Source organism: Lynx rufus, unplaced genomic scaffold (assembly GCF_022079265.1).
Source record: "Lynx rufus isolate CCGP_SWC_20201006 ecotype Redwood Valley unplaced genomic scaffold, mLynRuf1.p SCAF_11, whole genome shotgun sequence".
Classification (NCBI taxonomy): domain Eukaryota; kingdom Metazoa; phylum Chordata; class Mammalia; order Carnivora; family Felidae; genus Lynx; species Lynx rufus.
The window spans coordinates 58,849,549-58,875,126 of NW_025814825.1; the positions used below are offsets into that span (position 1 = coordinate 58,849,549).

At 48.5% G+C, this 25,578-nt stretch overlaps 1 protein-coding gene across 1 annotated transcript in view; it reads right to left on the reverse strand.

Annotated features, from left to right (window-relative positions):
* Positions 1 to 2,065: 2,065 nt before the first annotated feature.
* FGFR2 (fibroblast growth factor receptor 2) overlaps positions 2,066 to 25,578 on the reverse strand; it is a 101,422-nt gene continuing 77,909 nt past the window's right edge. Inside the window, 9 exon segments of the mRNA XM_047072743.1 lie at positions 2,066 to 2,230; positions 5,395 to 5,500; positions 7,150 to 7,287; positions 9,717 to 9,787; positions 10,538 to 10,660; positions 17,387 to 17,577; positions 19,044 to 19,154; positions 21,473 to 21,594; positions 24,447 to 24,598. Of these exon segments, the coding sequence (XP_046928699.1) occupies positions 2,066 to 2,230; positions 5,395 to 5,500; positions 7,150 to 7,287; positions 9,717 to 9,787; positions 10,538 to 10,660; positions 17,387 to 17,577; positions 19,044 to 19,154; positions 21,473 to 21,594; positions 24,447 to 24,598 (1,179 nt within the window).

Genomic DNA, 25,578 nt, shown 5'->3' on the forward strand with positions numbered 1-25,578 from the left:
ACCATTTCCCTCTTCAGATTCTTGGTGGCATGGAAATAGGTCAAGTCATTTTAAGATTTGTTCAGGCTATCTTTTTGAAATGCTGAAGCAAATTCTCCTCTCCGTACATCATGGGGAAGCCAGCCTAAGAGGTTTCAAGGTCCCTCCCCAGGGTCCCTATCTTCTGAATACGTCTTTCAGCACCTGTCATCCTTACAACACCACGTCCCTGTTTGCAAAGCTCTCACCCATGCCATCCCCCGTTTGCTCTTCTGGGAGAAACTAGGGCCCACAAAGCTACAAGGACATCTTTGGGGCCCTAAGAAGCAACAGAGCCAGAACATAAACCAACTTCCCCTGATTTTCCACGGGATCCACCGGTCTCAGGGTCCCAGGTTCTGCTGGTCTCGGCCAACCCCTCTGATAATTCATCACCGGTCTGTAGCCAACAACGAGCCTTCCCGGCTCTGGCTTTCGTGCAATCCCACCGAACAGCACCGAGTCGACACCCCTCCAAGCACAGGAAACCATTTGGTGAGACAAGAGTATTAAAAAAATAAGCTGCGTGACATTTATTTTGTCTTGTTAACATTAATATCTGTAGAAACATTTTTATTGTCAGTATAAAAATTAACAGGCTTTATTAAATACTTTCTCCAATTCCGTAACAAATAGAATCAGTGTAATCTGCATTCATGTTGCATGGTTATAGCAAAGTGAGTAGGTGTTTCCAAAGCAAAACACGATACTTGAATACAGAACCAACAACACGGCGACATCGTGTCTGACACGGGTATCAGGCTGGATCTTTCCGCGAGGTCCTGCCAGAACTAAACGGAAGCAATCCCTTAAAAAGATGGAAGTATCCCCCAAACTATCAGCAGAACAACTCAATGTTCAATTTCTACGATGAGATGTTAAGACTCTAAAAGGCTGCTCTAACGCCAATGGATCTGGAAGCCATTATCAAAATTCACCGAAGAGAATACAGGCTAATCTGATTAACGTGCGACTCAGGCAGAAGTCCAGCTGCCGGAGAGAAGTACATTCTGCTATCAGCTCGACTAAGGTCCATCCTTGAGGGATGGATTAAGGCATCTTTTTAAGAGAGCGCTGTTACCATTTGTCTTGGGAAGTCCAGTTACATGATCCACGGGCCCAGTGACAGGGCTGCACAGCAAAACAAAATACTTTCCTATTAATGGGGTTCGCTTACTATCGGCATTTTGGTGGTTTAAGAACAATCATCTGACAGCAGAGTTTAAACAAATAAATCAAAACTTCATTTTCCCCAAATTAGTCATATTCGGTAAATATTTCTCTTGTCAGAGAATCTGACAACTAGTTAAGTCCAAGCAAGAGATTAACCAGTCCGATGCGCTGCCTGCATAGAAATGCCACTTAAATTACGAAGAAACAAAAACACAAAACTATAAATGATTAATTGTTTTGTATATTACCAATTCATTAATAAATTAATGTTATACCATTTTCCCTGAAAGCAAAAGTATCCTTCCACCTCTGCTCGGTGAAAATTAAGAAATTCTGTGTAAGAACAGCATTTATTTAGCAAATAGCTATTAAAAAAAGAGACCAATTTTTCTAGGTGCATTGGGACATCCATTTAAAATCAATACAAAAAATAATTCCTTGTAAATATATAATATATATTTATACATAATTTGAATATATTTACATACACCCAGCACCTATATACTGCAATTGTGCTCTGTAAGTGTGTGCTGACATATATTTTCTCCAATTATTACAAAATTCACAAGGAAGGCAGAACATACGTTTGCCTTGAGTCCAACTGGTCCACAGCCAGTACCCACAGTGGGTCATGGGCGCGTGGTGGCCCATGGACAAGTCGATTGCCCCCGAAACATTCTTCTTCTCCTGGTGAAGGTTACAAGTTTCCAACTGTATACACTCTTTACACGTGTGCCGATTACTTTTCTAATTATTTACTCCTCTGATCCATATATACAAGTGGAGACAGCAAGCTCCCGGGGGCGTGGCCTCCCTGCTCAGCGTGGCTAGGTTCTCGGTGCCGTCCTGTCTGGGGACAGAAGGACAAGCCCGTTCATGTTTTAACACTGCCGTTTACATGTGGATACTGAGGAAGGCATGGTTCGTAAGGCATGGGGTCCGGAGAGAAAACAGAATCGTCTCCTGAAGAACAAGAACTCCTTGTGTCAGGGTAACTAGGTGAATACTGTTCGAGAGGCTGACTGAGGTCCAAGTATTCCTGAAAGAAGGGAAGAGAGACGTTTTATTTCATCTTGGGTCAGGATAACAAGGTGAATACGGTTCGAGAGGTTGACTGAGGTCCAAGTATTCCTGAAAGAAGGGAAGAGAAGACTTTTATTTCACACGCAGGCTCTCGAGACGCGATAGCGGGGACAGGACAGGGGCGCCCCTTGAAGATTCCAGAGATCCAGCCCCCACCCGGGTCCCACCAAGACCTCCTCGAGACCCCTACTAGGTTTACTCCAGGCTGCCCTCGGCTTTTCTCTCACAACCCATCGTGACTGAACTATGGGCAAGCAGGGAACGTCTAAACCCAGTTGATAAGAAGGAGGTGCCGACCGGTCAATTCCACTCGCACAGACCCCAGGCGAGCGGCTGGCTATGTGCCTCCTCAAGAGAGAGCACCCGGGTCAAATTCGAGCCCCGGCAAAATGACAAAAACATAATGTGCTGTGGACTCCTGGGACCCCTTTAAATAGCTGAGACCATGAATATTTATTTTACGAATTACATTTCACTACTGCAGTTTCTAGGATCATTTAAGGGGAATATGTCTCCCTTCAGCGGGTAATTTCACAGATGTAATCATCACTCTCAGAAGCCCTCTGAGTTGAAAATGTAAACAGGTTCAGAAAAGGCTCGGATAGACTCGTGCATGTTCAATCCATAATGGACTGTTAAAGAAAAGTTTGAAATTCAAAAAGGGCTCTTCTGAGCTCCCCGGGCGACCCAGGATAACATTTCCTCCAACTTATGGTAGGCTCTGAATCCACTGCCTGGTCTTGTATGGCCCATGAGCGAAAAATGGCTTTTTAACATTTTTCAATGGTTGGGGGGGGGGGGGGCGGTGGAAATCAAAAGACGAATAGTATCTCATAGCATTAAAATGATATAAAATGACGTAAAATTCACCTAAAATTTCAATGTTAGGGTCCATCAAGTTTTATCCGGAAGACAGACACTCATTAACGCATCGTCCGTAAGTGCTTTCTCACCCTGATGGCAGGACTGAATATTGCCAGCAGAGACCGTCTGGCTCACAATGATGACAATATTTACTATCTGGCCCTTTACTGACGAGGTTTGCAGACCCCCGCTCTGCGAACTATGGGAAGATTTCTAAACGGGGCAACAGCCGGGCCTCGCTGCCCCCGCTGGGCTCACACACTGGGGCCGTTCTGCTCACACCCCCCAAGCCAGTGACATTCCAGGACAGGCGGTTTTGCTGAGGGGAGACAAAAAGTGCAGACCACAGCACAACCAGCCCCCGTGTTATCAGAAAAGAGCCCACAGAATGTTGGCGACTATACATTTTAAAAGACAAAAAAAAAAATTTTAAATTAAAAAAAAAAATAAACCGCTATAATTCATCACTAGGGTTGGCAAGAAAAGAACCCCCATCCGAGAGTGGGGGATGTGTAAGTTCCAACAACATCAGCATTAACCGCACAACTGGAAACAAACACACCCACCACATCAAAAGAGAACTTTTTGCTTACAATGATAAAAATGAAATTTTGTCCTAAATGGAACCATTTTTCTCCAGCATATGGTAATGATTTTCAGAAGGAAAGAAACTTCGATTTTTATATCCGTTAGACAATATGGCATTCTGCTTTATTTTAGGATGCTAGATGTAAATTTCAGCATGAATGGGCCCGCTTTAAATATAAATATATAAATAAAGTAGCACGGGGCATGGACGCAGGACCATTAAAATGGAACATTAGTGCTGTCCCAGTTGCTACATGCAGCCATAAATGTTCAGATCTGATAGGGAAAAAAATAGGAATATCAGTGGAGTCCAAGTCTAGGGTTAAAGGAACTTACACTAGAAACAACAATTTTGGCAGGAGAAGAAAGTTGCTTTTTTTTCCCCCCCTTGAACTATTCCTTTCCTTTCAACTTCTGAAGGTCAGCTGTATTCATTTAAATGCAATCTCTCCTTTTATCAGCTACAGTTAGACGCACAAGATAATGTTGCTGGCTTAAGGCTTCGGATTATTTCTTTTTTGAAAAAATCATTCCCATACTATTAAATGTATTATTTAAAAATACGTTAAATGTATTATTTTCATTTAAGCAATTTTAAGCTTTCGTTGCTGTTGGTAAGACAACTGTGGGTTTGGGGGAGGTTTTTTTTCCTCGTTCGGAGGGAAGACTGCTCTCTGTACCCTCACTGAATGTCTCCAATTCGTTCATGAACAGTTTTTTCGTGGGGGGTTTTCTGGCCTTGCTGGGTTTTATGCTCTCTCCTGCTCAGATCATACATTTTCCACAACCATACAGATCACTCTCTGTCTGCATGCTGAAGCAGGCACTGCCCGGACTGGATTCGGACAGTGAGGGGTGTTTCTTTTACTGGTACAGACTAGAAATATTTTATAGAAAAAAATATTTTGACAAAAAATACAAGTTTTCACTTAAAAAAAATTGCAAACCGAAGGGGCGCCTGGGTGGCTCAGTCGGTTAAGCATCCGCCTTCGGCTCAGGTCATGATCTCACGGTCCGTGAGTTCGAGCCCTGCGTCCGGCTCTGTGCTGACGGCTCAGAGCCTGGAGCCTGCTTTGGGTTCTGTGTCTCTCCATCTCTCGGCCCCTCCCCTGCCCATGCTCTGTGTCTCTCTGTCTCTTAATAATAAATAAACATTAAAAAAATTAAAAAAAAAAATCACAAGTCGCCTGTTATAGGAAAACTGTGTGTGCATTCACACACCCGGGGATAGAGGCCACAGGCCATTAGCGGACAGGGTCACGGCGGACAGGGACAGGGGCGTGTGTTGTGCGGGAACTCAGATGGCAGTCCACTGCTTCCAAGGGAGCCCATTGGCGGCTCCTCCACTAACGACTAGGGTGCGGAGTCCAACTGGCCCACGCACCCTCCCATGCAAGCCCAAAGGCCGTCGCCGGACGTTTCTCTCCCCTCCCCCCTCTCCTACCCACCACCCCAGAGCCAGAGAGGCGCAGCCTCGCGGAGGGTCCGGTTGCGTGAGTCCGCTCTGAGAAAACTCAGGACTCAGGAGGCGCAGAGATTTTGACTCTGTCTGAGCCCCGTGGGAAAACGATCGACCACAGCGCAGCCTCCTGCGGGCGAGGTTGCGTTGAAAGCGCCGCACCGGCCTCCCAAGAAAGGCCCGCGGGCTCCTGGAAGGGGGGTTCTTACCTCGTTGGTGGTGAGAGTGAGAATTCGGTCCAAGTCTTCCACCAACTGTTTGAACGTCGGCCTCTGTGAGGGCACGGCGTGCCAACAATCCCTCATCATCATATACCTGGGGAAACGGATTTCCTGGTGAATGCATTCTGTACGTACTAGGCGCCCGGCTAGAAGCCAGCTTTAAGAGGCGCTATGGAGACACGTCCGAAGTGATGACAATGGATCAGAACTTTCCAGATGAGAAGGCAGTTCTCTGCACTCCCCGCCCCCCCCCCCCCCCCGCTCCCACCAAATTCACCTCTTGGTTCCTCTGAAACCAAGCGCTCTGAGCTACAAAAACATCACTTTACCCAAAATGTCTCAGAACAGTATCTATGCCATGAAGACAGACATTTGTCGAGATGCCTTCACTGCCGGGTTCTGTGCTCCTGTGACGGTGACACCCCACGGGCGTATCACACCTTCAAGGGCACTTTGGGACGTGGCAGGAAAAGCCTTATTATGGGACCGGGTCTCCAGTCTGTCCCCGGCAACCCCCTCCCGCCCCCACCCCCTGCCTGGACCAGAGCAACTACACGGAGAATCTTCTCTCTCACGCTTCGGGTTTTAATGACTGTCGAGGACAAAGCTTCCTCAGATTTTGTTTGTTTGTTTGTTTTAAATGAAGTCTGAAAACCACAACTTTAAGGTAAGGTTTTTATGAATTAATCTGCCATCACTGGGCTGCACGTTAACTTCCTGATTAACTCTTGGACAGGCCCAGGGTCCCAGGCCTTATCTTGATTATGGGTTTCGACAGACCCTCTATAGTAGAAAAAGCAATAGGAATGACAGGCAGCACAATAAATACCTTTATATAATATACTATAAAATGTGGCCATTCATCAGATGTCCACTGTGCAGTGAAAAGTACTCATGGGATTACGGATATAAAATCCCCATGAAACGATACACAATAGACCACAGTCTCTGGGACAATCACTCTTCTCAGTTAACCCTGGGGGGTTGGGAAGAGAGAGCCTCCTTTTCAAAGCACTGATTCTACTGCACAGGACACATGTCACAAACACAACATAATTCCACTTGAAGTGTGGGCTAGGTTTTTCTAGAAACCAGCTCATGGTTTTCCAGTCAGACCTGGGGCTCCAAGGGTGGCACCTGGACAAATTTTTAATTCTCTGTGCTAAACCGTGGGTGGGACACAGGTCACCAGACACGAGTCTGCTCCAAGGAAATGGGGGCCCATGTCAATCGTAAGGGCAATCTCCAGCGGTCACAAAGCTGTGGAAACACCCATTCCCCCTGGCTGTGCTGGGGCTGGCGCACGCAGTGAAGAAAAGCTATCCTAGCCTTTAATCCCCCACTCCGTGTGGGCAGCCCCACGGCTTTCCAGCTTGTGTATGAGAAAACGCCAGGCGTATCTCTCCCTGTCTCTCTGAGGAGAGACAACGGCAGGACATAGCACAGTGGTCCAGGAAGATCACTCTACAAAGGTAGGAGCCCTCGGCCCGCAAGCCTGATGCCCTCTGTGATTTGAAGCTCACTCCATACACGTCAACGTGCTTTCTTTGGGACAGTCATGGCTGTCAGTGTGGCTATCTACTGCAGTTCTGGGGTTGAGCCCAGAAAGTTCCAGCAGTAACTCTTCTTAGAGCATGTACAGAAAACCAGGGGCCTTAGAAAACCCGAAGTAAGTCAGGAGAAGGGTTCCTGGCATGGAGGGGGGAGGGTCCACACAGCGTCAAGAGAGACAATGGCCCTTACAGTTCATTGGTGCAGTTTGCCGGCTTGTCCATCCTGTGTCCTTCCTTCAGCAGCTTAAAAAGTTCCTCCACTGGAATCCCTGGGTAGGGTGAACCTCCCAAAGTGAAGATCTCCCACATTAACACCCCGAAGGACCAACTGCAAAGGAGAGAGAAAACACGGTTATTACTAACCCACCTGAATCGCAAAAACCCTCAACGTGCCCGGTTAAGAAAATAAACACCCACTCACTTCTCATGTTCAAAGACAAATGACCCGAGCCCTCCTGAAGTTCATCCTGCATGTTCCTTCCTGCCCCGAAGGAGCATCCCCAAGTGATGATGATGTGAGGGATGTTCTCAAGGAATTTTCCATCAACAGACAACACGCGAGTGATGGTAAACCATCACTTTTTTTTTTTTTTTTTTTTTTTGGTGGAGCTTTGGGGTGGTTGGGTTTTGATCCCATCCCTCTCAACGTTTATTTATTTTTGGGACAGAGAGAGACAGAGCATGAATGGGGGAGGGGCAGAGAGAGAGGGAGATACAGAATCGGAAGCAGGCTCCAGGCTCCGAGCCATCAGCCCAGAGCCTGACGCGGGGCTCGAACTCACGGAGCGCGAGATCATGACCTGGCTGAAGTCGGACGCTTAACCGACTGCGCCACCCAGGCGCCCCGATCCCATCCCTCTCAAGTGAAGTTGTTCATGTTAAATGCGGTGTTCGCATGTGAGGATCTCGACTCGGAAGCGGCAAAGCTCTTCATGCTGCCGTCCGGCTCTTCCGTCAGCCCATGTGCCTGACCCCCCAGCAGGAGCAGTTGACAGAATAAGGCCAGCAAGCCAATGCTGGAGGTAACAGCTGCCCAGCGCAGCCAGTGGGGCATCTGAGGGCACAAACGGTTCCTGATTTACTAAGGTCATGAAAGGAAGTTAGCATCAGGCTGGGGTTAGGATGCAGGAATCCTGGGGCGTCTGGGTGGCTCAGGTGGTGAAGCGCCTGGTTCTTGATTTCGGCTCAGGTCATGATCTTGCAGTTCATGAGATCTAGCCCCCCATCAGGCTCCAGGCTGCCGGCTCGGAGACTGCTTGGGATTTTTGCTCTCTGTCTCTCTCTCTTTCTGCTCCTCCCCCTCTCTCTTGCTCGCTCTCAAAATACATAAACATTTAAAGAAAATAAAGGGGGGGGGGCGCCTGGGTGGCTCAGTCAGTTAAGCCTCTGACTTCAGTTCAGGTCACGATCTCACCGTTCCTGAGTTCGAGACCCACATGGGGCTCTGTGCTGACAGCTCAGAGCCTGGAGCCTGCTTCGGATTCTGTGTCTCCCTCTCTCTCTGCCCCTCCTTTGCTTGTGCTCTGTCTCTCTCTCTCTCTCTCTCTCTCTCTCTCTCTCTCAAAACTAAAGAAACATTAAAAAAAAAATGTGAAAAAAAAAAAAAAAGGTTGGAGGAATCCTGGGCCCGAGACGAGTTTCCCACAAGAGAATCTGAAAACAACTCGCAAGGTACCATGTGCACCTGACCTTGCGGAGACCCACGGCTGGACTTTCTGGGCCCCCTTCAGGATGTTGACAATTCCTGGCATAATCGAGCTGAGATTCCTGCATTTACCTTTGTCACTGTGGCTCTGGAAACACACCCCTACTGACTCTATCCGGAGGAGTTTCAGGTTTGGGGTGAGAAACGAAAACTCTCCCCGGTTCTGTGCAGAGCAAGAGTGGCACCCCCACGCAGGCAGCTGGCTCCCTGCAAACACGGGCCCCCGGCACCTTCTTTCTGGAACTGTGTGGCAGGGAATCAACACCCGCCCCGGGGGTCCTCCTGCTTCCACGAATAAAAACAACTCCACTGATTCCAGCTTTTTATTTTGGACGAATTCTAGACTCACGGGACCTTGGGGAAAACAGTACCGAGAGATGCTCTGTAACCTTCCACCCAGCGTCCCACCACGGGAACATCGTTCGACCTCATTTCCAAACCTAAAAGTCGACAACATCAGTTGGGAGCCTGACCCTGACAGTACTTTTAGGTGTTACCATCACGGACATAGTATAGAATGTTCACTCTGTTTCTCTAACGTTCTCAAGGGTGCCAAGACAAGGTCTGATTTTTTTTTCAAAGGGTACACAGAGCCATCAGGCCCCGTGGAAATCACCAGAGCAGACCGCGCCCCACTCAGCGTTTCTCTGTCGGGGCAAAGCTAGGATGGGGGGGAAGTATGGTAGATGACCATTGAGTAGAAGTTTCAAAATTCCTTCTTTCAGGGAGCAAAGAACATGCCACCAGTTTGGCAAATTCGATAGCGGCTTTGAGGCCGCACATCCGTGAATAAGTTGGGGGGCGGGGGACACTTCCGCTCTGGCCAGAGGTGGCTTTGCGGTGCGCCTCCCGTGTGCGCTTTGAAGCTGGGCAGATTAGTAACACGGCATTGGTCACCAGCCTACCATAAAATCCGTCCTTTCTAAGGCCAGCTCCTGCACCTTCCAGAAACGTGTGAGATACGGTAGGCACCAAAGACTCAAGAGAGGTGAACACGGTGTTTTTTGCAACGCAACCCGACGGCAAGAAGCCAGAGAAAAGGAGTTACTTACACGTCACTCTGGTGGGTGTACACTCGATCGAAAAGGGCTTCTGGAGCCATCCACTTGACTGGAAGTCGCCCCTGCAAGTGTGGGAAAAAAATGTAAGAGCCACTCTCTTAAACCCAATTTACTTTAGTAAGCTCAGCAAACTGGGCCTCACTGAAGAGCGGATGCTAATGATTTTCACTGGTCAGTCAGGAGAGCAGAAGGAATCCGCTCCAGCAGGGCCTGGATAGAACGTGCAGGGTGCAGATTGGGGCGCATGAATGAAGTGCCATTTCTCTGGATTCTCATGACCATCTCTCTCCCTAGCACACAGACACATCCTGACCACCTTCTAGGCAAAAATTAACCTAGAAACTCCCAAGCTCTGGTCTTTGCTAGGGAAGTGCTTGACCCAAGAGGCTGCTGGTTATTCACCTTTACTAAAGGTACCTTAAATATAGCTTAAATTTACTTCTTGAGAAATTGGTCAAGAGTAAAGCAAAACATGGGGTGCCTGAGTGGCTCGGTCGGTTAAGTGTCTGAGTTCAGCTCAGGTCATGATCCTGAGGTCCGTGAGTTCGAGCCCCACATCGGGCTCTGGGCTGACAGCTCAGAGCCTGGAGCCTGCTTCAGAATCCGTGTCTCCCTCTCTCTCTCTGCCATACCCCTGCTTGCTCGCTCGCTCGCTCTCTCTCAAAAATAAATAAACATTAAAAAAAAAAAGAGTAAAGCAAAAGAACAGGGATAAAGGGCAGAGGAATGAGCATCTATCATCTTTCATCTAGAACATTCCGTGCCACCCCCACGCCCCCCTTCCTTCCACCACATCATTGCCACTGACTTACGTTTGTGGTCTTTTTGTAATAGTCTATATTGTTGATATCTCTGGCCAGTCCAAAGTCTGCTATTTTCATCACATTGTTTTCTGTTACCAAAACATTTCTGGCGGCTAAATCTCGATGAATGCACTGAAACCAAGAAAGAACTCATTTCAAAATGTTTCAAGAATAAAGAGAAAACATACTTCTTAGGATGCAGAGAGGAAATACATCATAAATCAAAAATTGGTTACTTCTTTTCTAATTAAAATAACTAGGGGCACCTGGTGGCTCAGTCGGTTAAGCGTCTGACTTGGGCTCAGGTCACGATCTCGTGGTTCGTGGGTTCGAGCCCTGCGTCAGGCTCTGTGCGGACAGCCTGTTTCTGATTCTGTGTCTCCCTGTCTCTCCCCTCCTCGAGCTCTATCTCTCAAAAATAAACAAACGTTAAAAAAAATTAAAAACAAAACTAAAAAACCAAGGCCCCAGTCATTTTGAAGAGTAAAGATACACCAAGGACCAACACTGGTGTCCTTCATACGAGATCTGTAACTAGATTATTCTAAAATCTTTTATCTCAACACTTGCTCTCCCTCCCTTTACAGACAAACTCAGAAGAGCTAGTTAACCTCCAAAACCACATCATCTTTACCTCCTGGTCAGTCCGCAAACATTGTTTCCATCCCCACGCCTCTGAAAGTCGATGGAGGAACCTTTTGTCAGACCAAAGTGAGTTCTTCTAACGCCTCAATTCTTCCCTCTGCAGCTCTGGACACTGTTGATTTCATGCTCCTTTCAGAAACGCACCCCCACCCCCCTTGAGTGCGACCCCATCCCTCCCTTGGCTCACTCTCTTAACCTAGCTTCCTCTCTTCCCCAGGTCCCTGAAAACTGGGGAAATGTCCCATTAATTTTGTGTATTTCCACATACCCCAGGGCTTCTATTGTTAGATACATACAAAAGATTTGCAAATTCCTACCTCTTTCCTGACCTCTCTCTCCTGGGACCCTCCTTGTTATCTTCCACAGGCTATGCAACATTTCCGCACTAACATCTCTCTGGTACCTCCAATTCAAGGTCTCGGCTCTCTCTTAGAGATACACCCCAGAATTCTTTGCACCCTCCTCCCAAGTTCCATTGACATCGACCCCCAAATGCCTCTGCCCTTTGTCCATCCTGCTCTATCCCCACTACTAACCACTTAGCCCAGGATGTCACCACTGCTCACTCCATCCCCGTAGATGCCACACTGCCCCTAACGGGTCTCCAAGCTTCCAAACTCAGCCTTACACACCTGCTAAGCTTCCCACAAGTTGCATTTCTCAAAGTACTAACCACGTCCTTTCCCGGCGTAGATCATGACTAACGCCTGTCTGTCCATGTCCCAGAAGACACCAGCCCACACAAAGGGTCCAACCTATGCCTGTCACCTGCCTTGGCGGCAGGGCGGAATGTTGAAATGCTCGCTACACGGGGCGGCTAATTTCTAGTTCTGAAACAAACTCGCTCTTCGGTCTTGGGTCTAGAGATAATTAATTCCCATTTTTCCTTTCTACAAATGATATACTTTTGCAAGCTGTTCTAAACGTTTCAGTTACACTTCAGCATAGTAAGATTTCATCATGATACATGGTAATTAGAATCCCAAATCATCACCCCCTATTTTTTGGAAAAGGTAAGGTATAAAGAGGTGAACAAATATCCCTTTCAAACGCTTTTACACGGGCTCCTGGCAAAGTTAATGACCAGAAGAAGGAGAGTCCTATCAGGCCACTTGACAAAGGCGAAATGGGGCTCTTTGCAGACAGGCGCTCCGCGAAATGGCCAGTATAGAGAAGCCAGCCAAGCTCTCTCTGAAGAATAAATCGGGAATTCTCTTTTCCTGCCCACCGCCCAACAATTCCTGGTTTTTAGATGCTTCTGTGGCCCCCTAGATGAGCAAACACCAGAAAAGGGAAAGCGGAAAAACCCCACAAGTTAGTATGCCTGTGCCTGGCCAGAATGGAAGCAGGAAACGTGAGAGCTCGCAGAAGCCGTCTGGGGACCAGGCCGGGGTGGGAGCCATGTTCCTAGTTTGGAGGCCCTTCAGATTGAACTTCCAAGCCCTTGGCCAAACTCTCCCGGCGGCGTGCTCCCCGCCGACACGAGCTCTGTGCATTTGGCAAGCCGTGCGGCCAGAAGAATCTGGATTCCCACACGCTGGGCTCCCACCACACATTAGGGCTCAACTCAGAGACGCCACGACAGTGGCCTCCATCATCATCTGGGCGAGAGCCAGAACCTAGCACCTATCTCCCACATCCCACGATGCTACCAAACACTCCCGGCCACCCTCTGGGCTGTAACGCCCACCCTCTGGGCTGAACAGTAAGAGACTTGGAACCAACACGCCAGGAAAAGAAAATAATTAACATCAAGCCAAATTCCCATCATCTGCAGAAATCGGGAGTTGTTTTCCAGTGCAGTGCTGATCATTTACATAACTAGGGCCCTCAGACCATTTGGTATTCCATTTCTTAAGTAAGCAGAGACCAACGGGTCACTAAGGGAAGAAAGACTAACATCCTTATGACCCAGACTGTGTAATGGGTGCCTCTGCACGGCTGACCTAATTAAATGCCCATGGCAACCTAGGAGATGGGTGTGATTACACCCATTTTACAGATGGGAAAGCTGGTGCTTGCTTTAAAAAAAACAAAACCGGGGCGTCCGGGTGGCTCAGTTGGTCCAGCGTCTGACTTTGGCTCACGTCACGATCTTGTGGTTCGTGGGTTCGGGCCCCACATCGGGCTCTGTGCTGACAGCTCAGAGCCTGAAGCCTGCTCCGGATTCTGTGTCTCTCCCTCTCTCTGCCCCTCCCCTGCTCATGCTCTGTCTCTCTCTGTCTCTCAAAAATAAATAAATGTTAAAAAAGAAAAAAAAAATTTTAAATTAAAAAAACAAAAGCAAACAAACACCCACTCAGGCTTAACACATGGGAGTAAGTTTAACTGGTTTGGGGATTTGGTAAGAAGAAAAGTTAGTGGCCTCTGAACTAGAAACAGCACAACTTTCATAATTTGTACAAGGCTCAAATACCCCATATCACCTAGTTGTATTCCGTGTACATCATGGTGCTTCTTTACCTGCCAACTGCCTAGTTCCCCACCAACACACACACACACACACACACACACACACACACACACGCACACACTTACATCGGAAAGCGGCTCAAGGACAGGCCCTACAAGTTCATCTCTGTATCCCCAGCACTGAGCACAGGGCCTGACTCAGTAAATGTTTACTGAGGCGAATTCATAATTGCATTCCATCAGTAATGAGCCAGAGAGCTCACTCAACAGTTCCTTAAGCTGGCCTCCAGTAAGCTCACTGCTAGCGGCCATGAGGCATGCGTATGGGCAGGCCAGGATCTGGCCCTTTCCCTGCTTCTTCCCCTCCACTGTCAGGAAAAAGCCCTCCATTTCTGGAAGCAGGCTCTGCTCAAGGGGACCATTCTTTTTTTTTTTTTTTTTTTTTTAACGTTTATTTATTTTTGAGACAGAGAGAGACAGAGCATGAACAGGGGAGGGTCAGAGAGAGAGAGAGACACAGAATCTGAAGCAGGCTCCAGGCTCTGAGCTGTCAGCACAGAGCCCGACACGGGGCTCGAACTCACGCACTGCGAGATTGTGACATGAGCCGAAGTCGGACGATTAACCGACTGAGCCACCCAGGCGCCCCTCAAGGGGACCATTCTTAAGATCTTCATCGACCACCAGCTTCATATCGGTTCTAGGGCTTTAACTGCAGAGGATCCTCAGCTAAGGGAACCCTGCAAGGCCCTATCAGAATACAGCTCTGTCCCTTCTAGCCCACCCTGTGCGAGTGGTCCTCCCCTCCATCCAGAGTGAAGCAGGGATTCCCTGAGAGAGCAAGGGAGTCTGGGGAGGGGGGTGGGTGAGGAATGAACCACAGGGCCAGGTCTGGGACCAGCCACTTTTCTCTGTGGACCTAGGCGTCCCCATGTTGGAAATACAGAAAATGACTTAGACATACCTACCTGCCCAAAGGTTTCCTGGTACCTCCTAACAGTCCTCACTTATCCTAAAATCACACCTATCCCAGAGCTGTTCTGAGGTTATGGATGATACTGTATGTAAAAGGCTTGTCCTGTGCCTGGCAGATGTTAAGTTCTCAAAAACAGGTAGTAATTAATCACGGCGAGAATCGCTATTATCACAACCCCATTGACAAGGGCATTTTCGGTCTTCATCCTAAAATGTATTCGCTTGCCCCCTTTCACAAAGCTCACCTGACCCTTGGTTCCTTCTCTACTACACTGAACAGAGGAGGAAGGATGTCCGAGTTCTCAGCTGGGAGCAGCGGCGGATCCCCGCGGGCTCCATGAGCCTGGTGCAAGGCGCATCCTCCTCTCCTGTTCCGAGCAGAAGAACACCCCACCTTTCTGAAACCCCTCCTGTGACCTCTGTACACCACACCCTGCCTTTCCTCCCGACCTCTGAGTCCCCTCAGCCTCTACTGCCATCGGGTGCTTTGAGCCAAGCTCCAGATTTGAGAGTTTTTTCTACTGCCCCTCTGCTCCGCCTCGCCCCGCCTAGATGCCCACCCGTGCCTTGAAACTACACTTCCTTTGCTGGCTGCCGAGGTCCCAGCCCAGCCCTCAGAGCTAAGCTCTGGCCTGCAGCTTCCTGCTCAACAGCGGCCCTTGAAGGGCGCCCGCGCATGTTCAAGGTGCATCCTGGATGGCCCACCAGAATCTATTCCCACTCCCTAGTCCTCCTCGTCCCGATCAGCGGCACCGCCATCCAGTCTCTCCGACCGGAAATCTACTCAGTACCCCGACAGCAAAACAGATCCCACATCAGTGGTCTCCTCCAGTGCCTCCGGGAGCCAAGAAACCCTAACACAAACCACCATCACCTTCCGCAGGACCCCGAGCTTCTAACCCAGCGGTCACGAGCAGTGCGAGAAGGAGCGAGCTTCGCAGCACAAACCCGACCCCGTCAGGCCCCTCCGTGGCTCGCCATGTGCCGGGAGCGCCCGGCCCGGGTCTGGGAGGCCCTGAATCAGCAGGGCCCGCCTGTCTCCAGCCGCATCTCACACCCTGCTCTCGACGTCCCTCCCCAGAAGCCGCACAGCTCTCCCTCCGCGTGAGCGCCCACCGGCCACCTGCGCCCACACCCGGCCCCGGGCCCCCCACTGACCTCACACTGCCTGTTTCCTGCACAGCACGCTTCTCAGCCTTTTACATACTTACTTTTAGTCCCACATTTCTTGTTAATCTCTCCTGCTGCCGCCCGAGGTTCCTGCTCCAAGAGGTTCAGGCCTGGAGCCACTCCACCACCCGCTATGGGAATGCTTCCCCCTCTCCCACACAGGGAGGGTCCAGAGTGACCAAGACCTGAGGGTCACAACTGGCAGCCTGCGGGCAGGTCATACTCCCCAGGGTTTTAGTTAGGACTATCTGGAAGCTACAGCAAAGGTGAACTAGAACAACGGATACCGACGTTTGCCAGTTCAAATTTCAAATTCAAATTTCAAATTTCAGTTCATAAATGTTCTTGATAAAAGCTGCCCCTCCCCCCTCCCATCCTGAACAAGACCCAGTCCAGGGTCACACGAGTACATGGAGCTGTCCTGTCTCTTAAGCTGCCTTTAATCTGGAACCATCTCCCCAGTACTTTTTGTCTTTCGTGATGCTGACATTGTGAAGCGATGTCTTGTGAAATGTCCCACATTCCGGAGCTGACCGTTTCCTCACGTCAAAACTCCCCTGGGTTCGTGCACCTGCACACAGAGACAGGCACCAAACTGTCTCCTAAAACCTACACGGTGAGCGCTTTTTTAGGGGGGAAGAAAAAGATCTGAAAAGGTCTTCAAGTCTGGACTCTCTTGAAACAACGACAACAACAACAACAGAACACGTGGTAGCTCTGGCCGGGTTCCGATGTGGCCACAGGAGCGGGGGCGGATTTGTGGCCAACCCTCCCCCGGATCCCTAACGCCATGGGGTCAGGCGCGGGCCGCCTCGCTCACTCACAGGACTTGGCACGGCTGTGACCCAGCCCAGGTCCCCACGGTGACAGTGGGCCCACGCCCACGAGAGAACCTCGCTTCTTTTGGGACCCGAAGATGGGCTTCAAGCTCCAGCACAGGTAGGCAGTGACCCCACCTCTGCCCAAGGACAAAGTCCTACAACCCTCCCTGCAAAGCGTGAGCTAAGGAAGGGTGTCTTGGGTTATCCAAAATGCCCCAGAGGACATCAGGGCACCTGTCTAACTGCTTTCAGAATAACTCAGATGTTTAAAGTTCCACTGCCAGGGGCATGCTTGGAATGCAGACGGTTCACCTCAGGGGACCTGGCCAACTTCTAACCAGAGGGTCACCCCGCGAGAGGAGACAAAATAAACCCAGATGACATCCAGGACTCAGTGTTACTAAAATATCCCTTCGCCTGATCTCTGTTCTTAGAATATTTAACGCCCTTTCAAACTTGCAACCATAAACCCAACACCCAAAGTCTCCGTCCACCAACTCGGCACAGAACGAATACAGCCAAAAACAATCACCCGCGCCCCCTCGACGCCCGCGGCTCTCTACCGAGAGCTGAATCTCAGGAGAGGAGACACCTTTTCTGCTCATCTATGCAGTCCCTTGACGTTTCTGAGGCTGCTCTGGCTTTGAAAAGAGTTCACTAAGCCCCTGTGTGAATAATGCCGTAAGTATTTTCCAGGTTGTACGAGACATGCAAGGGCCTGACTCAGCAAACGAGCACGTCCAAAGAGCCTGTTTTCTTCACAGGCTTTTTCTTTCTTTCTTTTTTTTTTTTTAAACTGGAATCTACCCAACTGAGGAGAATGTGAAGGACTCACTTTCTGGGAAGCCAGGTATTCCATGCCTCTCGCCAGCTGGTAGGTGCAGGACACCAAGTCCTTGAAGGTCATCTGCTCCTCGGGGACGCGGTTAATGTCATAGGAGTACTCCATCCCGGGGGGCCTGCGGGCTCGGAGGTATTCCCGGAGGTTGCCCTTCGAGGCGTACTCAACTATGACATAGAGCGGCCCTGCGGACGGAGTAGAGAAAGCAGCTCAGGAAGGCGACTACCCTTCCCAGATCTGCCCCCCCGGGAACCTCAGCACAGTGTGAGCTCTCACAAGCCGGCGCTTTTTTTGTTGAATTTGAACATACGGAAAAGCACACACAAAAACAGGACAGCGGCACTTCTCCTCTTCCCCAAAATGCCAATCGACACTTGGTCAAGAGAGCGAGCCCCCAAAGTCTTCCAGAAATAAACAGAGGTACGGCGAGTGCCCCCCTCCTGGCGCTCCAGTGCCCTCCTGGAGAGCAATGGCTATCAGAGATCTGTCTCTGCCCGTTCATTTTAAATCATTTTACCCACATATATGTATCGATAAGCAATGCACTGGTTTCCAGCACATAGATGCGTCGTGAAGATACGGCTTTGCAACATTTTCCCCCTACGTATTATCCTTGAGGAAGGAACCCAGTCGGGCTGATAAAAAAAAAAATCTAGATCATTCCTTTCAACAGCTGTATATACATTCTACCATATAAATAGGCCACACTTTATTTATTTCTCTATACTTATGGGCATTTACGTTGCTTCCAGGTTGGTAATAAACAAACGCTTCTGGGTACGCCTCCTTACACACACGTGCGATCCTTTCTCCGAGGCACAGATCGGAGGTTGGCAAATGACAGCCCGCAGGCCAAATCCTGCCCACTGCCTGTTTTTGCAATTAAATCGTATTGGCACGCAGCCAGGCCCATTCACATCTGCATCATCTGTGGCCGCTTTCTCGCTACCGGGCAAACACGAGTCGTGGCCACCGAGACCCACGCTAAAGGCCACCAAAACCAAAAATATCTACCATCACCCTCCACGGAAAGTCTCCCGACTCCCGGTATCAACCTAAAAGAGAAGCTGCTGAGGCAAAGATAGGATTTTCAAGTCTATTCATTATCCTCAATCGGAGTCCCAAAGGGCTAGTCAGCTCCCCAATGGGAGAAGCCAGGGCTCTGTCTCCCCCGAGGCAGATAACGTGTCCCTTCCTTCTACTCTCTCCTCTTCTAAGCTAGTCTTGGGAGCTCAGCCATCCGCTGCCCATAGCAAGACATGGCTTCCTCAATCCCCATTTTAAGGCATTTGTCAACCCAAACATAGGGTCTTCTTTTGAGAAATCCCTCTTAGCACCATCAGACAAAACCACAAGGAGCCTGTCCTTTCCGAACACCCTCCAGGTTATGGCCTCAGAACAGCAGGACTCTATAAGGCCCTCCCATCCAAAGCCACCCAACGCCTACCATTCCCCAGTCCCCCAGTACGGTCACAAAGTCCCCTTTGTGTTCATGGCCAGGAACATCTTCCTAAGGGGATTTTTAAAGAGAACTTTAAACATGCACTTGAGGTACCCGAGGAGCAAGATCCAAAAGTCCAACCGTTTCTAAAACGATGCTAACGTCGAAGCGTAAATTATTTGGATGAAAGCATTTTTTCCTCCTACTCACCATCCTGAGTGCAGGCTCCAAGGAGATTTATGATATTTTTGTGTTTTCCAATCATCTTCATCATCTCCATCTCTGACACAAGATCAGAAAGATCCTTCTCTGTGGCATCATCTACGAACATTCGGTAAATTAAAAACCAGTTACTTTTCTCTTAACCCGTCAGCTGCTGCTGTAAGTCATTGCCAAAAACGTAGTTGAAACAGCATGAAATTGAATTTTAGAACCAGAAAAGACTTTCCAAATCATCTCCTTCATTTTACTGGGAAGGGGGCAAAGGCCCGGACGGGGAACTGCCCCGATCCGTGTCAAATAGCTAATTTGGGGTCAATGAGGTCAAAAGTCAGGACTAGAAATATAGACCTTCTTCTGCTGAAGGCCAATTCTTTTCCAGCAAACCTCACAAATTGCGGGGGCGGGGGGGGGTGTTTAAATTCATCATGAAATAATTCCATCCTCTGGCAGATCTAAGGGGCCTCAGAAAAAACCTTATCAAACTTCAAGACGTCTGAAAACAACTGTGAGCGCATCAGGGGTGGGGAGAGGGACCCGGATGGGGTATGTCAAATCACTACAGACTTTCTCTAGACCAAGTGCTGCTAATCCAAGCCCTTGTAGCCCTTAGGAAATTCACAGACAGGTTCAGGGGACACCTCATAACTGTGTGTGTGTGTGTGTGTGTGTGTGTGTGTATGTGTGTGTGTGTGCATTCTGAGTGGGCAAAGGCCCATGCCTTCTATAATGGGTTTCTCAAAGGGGGCTGTGATTCTCAACATAAAAGAATTAAAGTTTTCTAAACTTCTGCTCTATAATTTCAAGAAAAGCGGCTTAGGTCCTACAGTCACAGGCTCACAGCTTCTAGAAAGTGGCAAGCCTCTTCCACGTGAACCTCTCTGAGCTAATTCAATATGGAACAATCTGCATTTACTAAAACAATGAGATAAGGAAATACGTAGCAGCCTCATTGCAAAAAGCTTTTCAGCTTCACAAAAGGAGGAGCAATGCAATTAACTGACTGGAGGGTAAGACAGACACACGGAGCATAGACAGGGCTGGGATGTTGCTGTGAGCCACCCACTGGCTGTAAAAAAAGGACGCCTGACAGGGCTCTGGGGCTATCGTCTTCCTCCATCCTGAAAGGGAGGACCAACCTGGGTACATCCAAAGAAATAACCCCCCCAGACCTCCACTTCTGAACTCCAGACGCCAAACAGAAGTTCTGCCAAAGGAGGCCGGAAGCCTGGGCCCTCCCCACACGTGCCCTGGCACGTGGCCAGGGGGTGCCAAGGTTGGCTGTTGTGGGGCATGCAGCCCACCACACCTGCCACGCAAGAGGGCCAGGGCGCACGAGGCAGGCCCCGGCCACACAAGACGAAAGCCAGAGGGCCACCTCTCTTGGTGGAGCTGAGACACGTGGGGTGGGGGAGCACAGTCCTCCCAGGTATCAAACCCCAACGTGAGGACCTCAAAACGCCCCAGTTTTCTTGGGAGCCATGCAGATCAACAACTTAAAAAAAATTCATCTTTCTTACTCCTTCCACCTGCTACCTCCCCACACAGGGAGGGACAGGATCATCCCACGACAGCCCATGAAAGAAAGAAAGAGCCTAATTCAGGAAGCATCCACAAATGGGTCAGGCACCCATATTCAAGAACAGGTGTCTCTGCCCAGACACGTGGGAAAAACCGTCCTTTCTAAGATCCCTACGACAGGATTTATAATGTAACCGTTCCCTATAACTCGTCTCATAAAAGAATACTGTGGAGGAAGAAGTTAATGTTTGAAACGCCGTAAGCTCCTTGGACATAGGCATGAAGCAGGGCTAGAAGGTCAGTGCACAACGACATGTGACGTTCACGTCCCGGGGTAACTGCTCACATGGCCCAGAAGGTTCTACCCAGCCACCGATCCTGCTGGTGTCCGTTTAGCTTTCTAAGGGATTCTCCCAGACCGGTGTCAATTCTGTTTTGTTTCTCTTACAAAACAGAAGGTGTGACCTCCTCTCCCTGCACCCCCTCACTCCCTCCAAAAGGGTCAACCTTCCTTTATTTGTAAGGGAAGGTTTGGGACCCAAATCCAAGAGGCCGATGCTCCTCTAAATTAATCAATCATACGTGAGTTGCTACTTTCTAAGCATCTACAAAAATAGAGGGAATAGGAAATCACAGTCATCACCTAGGAGCTGACGAAGAACAATCTGGGAGGCTACCACTTTCTAACAAAACTGGCTTTTCTTTCTTGTAAGTGCACACAGCTCAAGATAAATCGTCTGTCCGGGATGCTGATTTATATGGAAAACTTCTCAACCCCTAGGTCAACTATGTGCTCTCTGACCCCTGCCATGATAGAGTTCACATGCCACAAAAGGAACATTCTTGATAAGACTTTCCACCCCTTTCCCACCCCCACCCATCCCCCTCACCCCACTCACCTTTCAACATCTTCACTGCCACGGTGACTGCTTCCTTGGGCTTCTCTTTGTCAATCCCCACTGCTTCGGCCATGACCACTTGCCCAAAGCAACCTTCCCCCAGAGGTTTGCCCAGCGTCAGCCTAAATGTGTAAATAGGGGATTAGCACACGGCATCTGGTGAAGGGGTGTAGCGAGGGAAATTCCAGAACTAAATATAAAAATCTTTCAGCGGCTTGCAAAAGCATGGAGCATTTATCATATGGAACTAATGAGACCTGGGGTACACACGCGCTTGAGTATTTTCTTAGTGACGTTTTAGAGAATGTCAATTACGGGTGGAACAGCTATTAAATTTCACATTTGTGTTCACGATTTATTTTCTTTGTGGAAGGTATCCTCGCTAGTGAGGTGGTCAGCTTTCCTAAGTGCTAACAATGCAGAGCTTTTGATCTTGAGCCAATTGAATATTTGTAATTTAGAATGTCTCAAAGAAAAAATGTTAAAGCTGTTCTTTTTTTTTTTTTTGTCTCTGTGAAGTGAGGTCTTTAAAATCACTATTATTCAAATACCAATGGATTTTACGGTCACATTCCTGGCCAAGTTACATGATATGAATCTTAAACGCATTTCAAGGAATCTCTAATTTGTCCCTAAAGGAAAAAGAAAATTCTGGAAATTGAGGGGACTCTCTTTTGACCTCACAGTTTAGAAAATCCTTAACTACCCAAAATTAATAATGAAGAAAATCCAGAGTGAACACAAGGAACTGTATTTCTAAGCTCAGAAGCTCAGTGCACACCATACTAATAGCCATAGATTTGTCTCTGGGCATTCTCGAAGCCAAGAGAACAGAGAAATCTTTGGGATACTTATGAATGTGGTTTTTTCACTTAAGCACAACACAGTGAAGTATTAAGCTGCCCTTAGTAAATAAACACTATTTATGATAAGCACACAATGGTTTGCAAAAGCTAAGCAAAGACTGAGGGCGGCGTATGCTATGCTGAGGTCATTCTGTTTCTATCCTGAACTAAAATTAAATTTAATATCTTGGCAAAAAATAAACATTTGCATTGGAAAAATGGCTAATTTATGTCCTATTGCCCCGCTACGACAAGCGTAACAATCCTTTCTTTGTATGACTTCTGCCTCCAATCTAATAAACTGCTTCTAAATAGCCTTCATTCACTGGAAGTCTGCTCCACCTACGTTTGTGCTAAACTCCGTTTTGAAATGCCTAGCGCTCAGATTTTCCGCACCGAGGGTCCTCCCCCAAGGTGGGAGCTAACGGTCAGGCACACACAGACTTCCACTGTTGGCTGCAGCGTCACAGGCGACAAGAACCGTGCACTGAACCCGAGAGCTGGGATTTCTTACGATACGATCGCAGCCCCCTAGTTCAGTCCTATTCGTGCAGGAATGTGCACGCCCTCCGACTGGTACACTCAAACGAGGGAGCGAAGCGGCTTGGCGAGAAACAACCCCGTTCTCGTTCCACCTTCTCCAGGGAAGGGAACCACACCTTGTGTTTCCTCTGATGCCTCCCCAGTTATTGTTCAAGAAACAAGTCCCGAATGAAGAATGGTCTTTTCGCTACAGGACACAAACACACTGGAAATTACCTCCATTAGCTCTCTTGACAGAGTGACACCTGTATAATTACTTGGTCCTAGCTTATGGCACACATTAGTATCTCGAAATTGGCTGCTGGGAAACAAAACTGGTGTGGAGTTGGGTGAATCGAAATCACAGGTGCCACGTAAGCTACCTCTCTTCCCAAAGAGAGCTCGTCATACCCAGTCTCTAGAAAAGCTTATCTTGGTACCTCCAAGTTTGTGTAGGAGTTTCTTTGATTGTAATTAAACACTTCTCTGACTTAACTTTAGGGAGATAACTGCAAATGCCAAGACAGACAGGGAGTGAAAGCTGTATCCAAGCCAGGCAAGAGGTTACGGCAGGTGAGGGAATGTAGACGTATAGTCTGAGGTGTCCACCTTCTACTATTCCCAGTGTTCAGATTCGAACGACTACAACAAGTGAGCTGACGGTCTTCAAGGACCGTCATACTTTGTCTTCTGGGCAGGACCAGAAATAGAGGGCTGGGAGCACAAGATCTGCCTCACAGACTCTCTGCCTGGCCCCACCATCTTCTTGATGTTTGCGGTTCAGAGCTCTCAGCCTACCCGTACAGGAAGGGAAACACAAGGCAGGGAAACTCAGAAGCCAAGAATTGTGCTCAGTCCCGGGGGGTCAATACTATGATCGTGAGTTTATAAAAATGGAAGTTCAGAAAATCAAGGTTGCCTAGCCACTGGCTAGCTGAACCAGGATTCAGATCCCAAGCCAGATCAAGAGATAAACAGCTCCCGGTAATGCCTTCCACAGAGCCCAGGCGGGCATGCTGATCAGAACAAACATCTGACCAGAACACCTCCACACCATCCACTAAGGAAAATACTATGGACCACGGGAAATTTGATGTCAGATACCATATTTGAACCATTTCAGCCCCATATTACATGAATAACCATTAAAAACAGCCAACGCTGAGTGAAGACTCCTAGGGCAATTTGTATTTTACATCTAATTTCTCCGAAGAAATGGACTACAGAACAGTCATGTTCTAATCACCAGCGGCTGGAAGGTCACATGTGTTTTTATAAGTGGGATATTTCATCCATGTGACTGGGTATGAATGATCTAAACAGTAAAAAAAAAAAAAAAAAAAAAAAAAAAAAAAAAAAAGCTAACAAGGTACCATCTCGTTTGGAGACCAGCCATGCCTACTAGCTGTTTTTAAAGAACGATTAAAAGTGAGAGAATCAATTCTTTTCTTTTTCAGGAGGTGGTTAGAAATACAACCTCACTCACTCCTGTTGACATCGTCAGACATGACCTTTGCAGTTAAGGACCATAAAAAGAAAATGTCAATCCAACATCCCCATTTCGACCTAAGTCTCCATCTGGGGATGTGTCCAATGGAAATACTCACTTATCTCTTGGAAACTCCCACTTTGGGTCTTCTGGAAGTTCATACTCGGAGACCCCTGCCAGCATGGGGGTGTCTGCCGTTGAGGAGAGGCGTGTGGTTATCCTCACCAGCGGGGTGTTGGAGTTCATGGAGGAGCTGGACTCGGCAGAAACCTGGATGCAAAATGCAAAGACACAGATGTAATCCTGGCTCCACCTGAGAAGGCTGGCAGCCGGCCAGGGCCCAGCCAGATGGTCGATTCTTAGGAAGAAAGGTGGGAGGGCCGGCCAAAGTCAAGAATCGGATTCCAGCTCCTCTGTCTTCCTATCTCGGCAGCACCACATCTCACCCACCTCCTATGCTCCCAAGACCGGGTTTGCAAACATCTTTAGAAGCACCCGGTCAAAATAGAAGTCATCTTTCTGTCCGAATTCCTCACAACAGCCAGCTGAGGACACAACAACAACCCCATGAGCTTCATTACTGCCTTGTTACCTGTCCCGGAGCCCCACATGACCAATCTCCCCATACACCAGCTCATATCATGAATCAATTCCGTGCCTGTGAAATTCCGTAAAAACTTTTTGTTAGACGATCAGCTCTCCGATATGGCGTCTGTCTTTTGGAACGAAAAGCCAAGCGTCTCAAGGAACTAGCTCTAGGATTTGAATGTGAAGGGCATCCCATAGCTCCAAGGGTCTTAATTCAAGGTAACCGGAGACCCAGGCACTGAGGGCCATTCTCTGCTTCCCCCCTAGTCCTTCTGGGAACCGGTGACGCCCAGGCCGTTCGACGGAAATCAACTGCCTCTTTGTAGAGACTAATGGATTGAAAGCGTGGGGCGAAGAGTCAAGGAGAAAAAAAACAAAACGCATCCTTGTATTCATAATGATGTGGGAAATGTCCTCTTCCATTTGAAGATTGCAAGGGCTACACCGAGTTTTCTCATTCACCCCCCAACCATTTCAGTCTGCGTCTGACAAAACGGTTACTTCTTAAATATGGTGTCTTTCCTGGGCCAGTTTCTATAAGGAAAACACATGTGGAGCCCACTTGAAGGCCAATCCCGAGGATGACTACACCATCCTGGTACAACTGTGGGCTGCTTGACCACCACCTCACTCTAAACCATGAACAAGACTTTGGCTCGAGA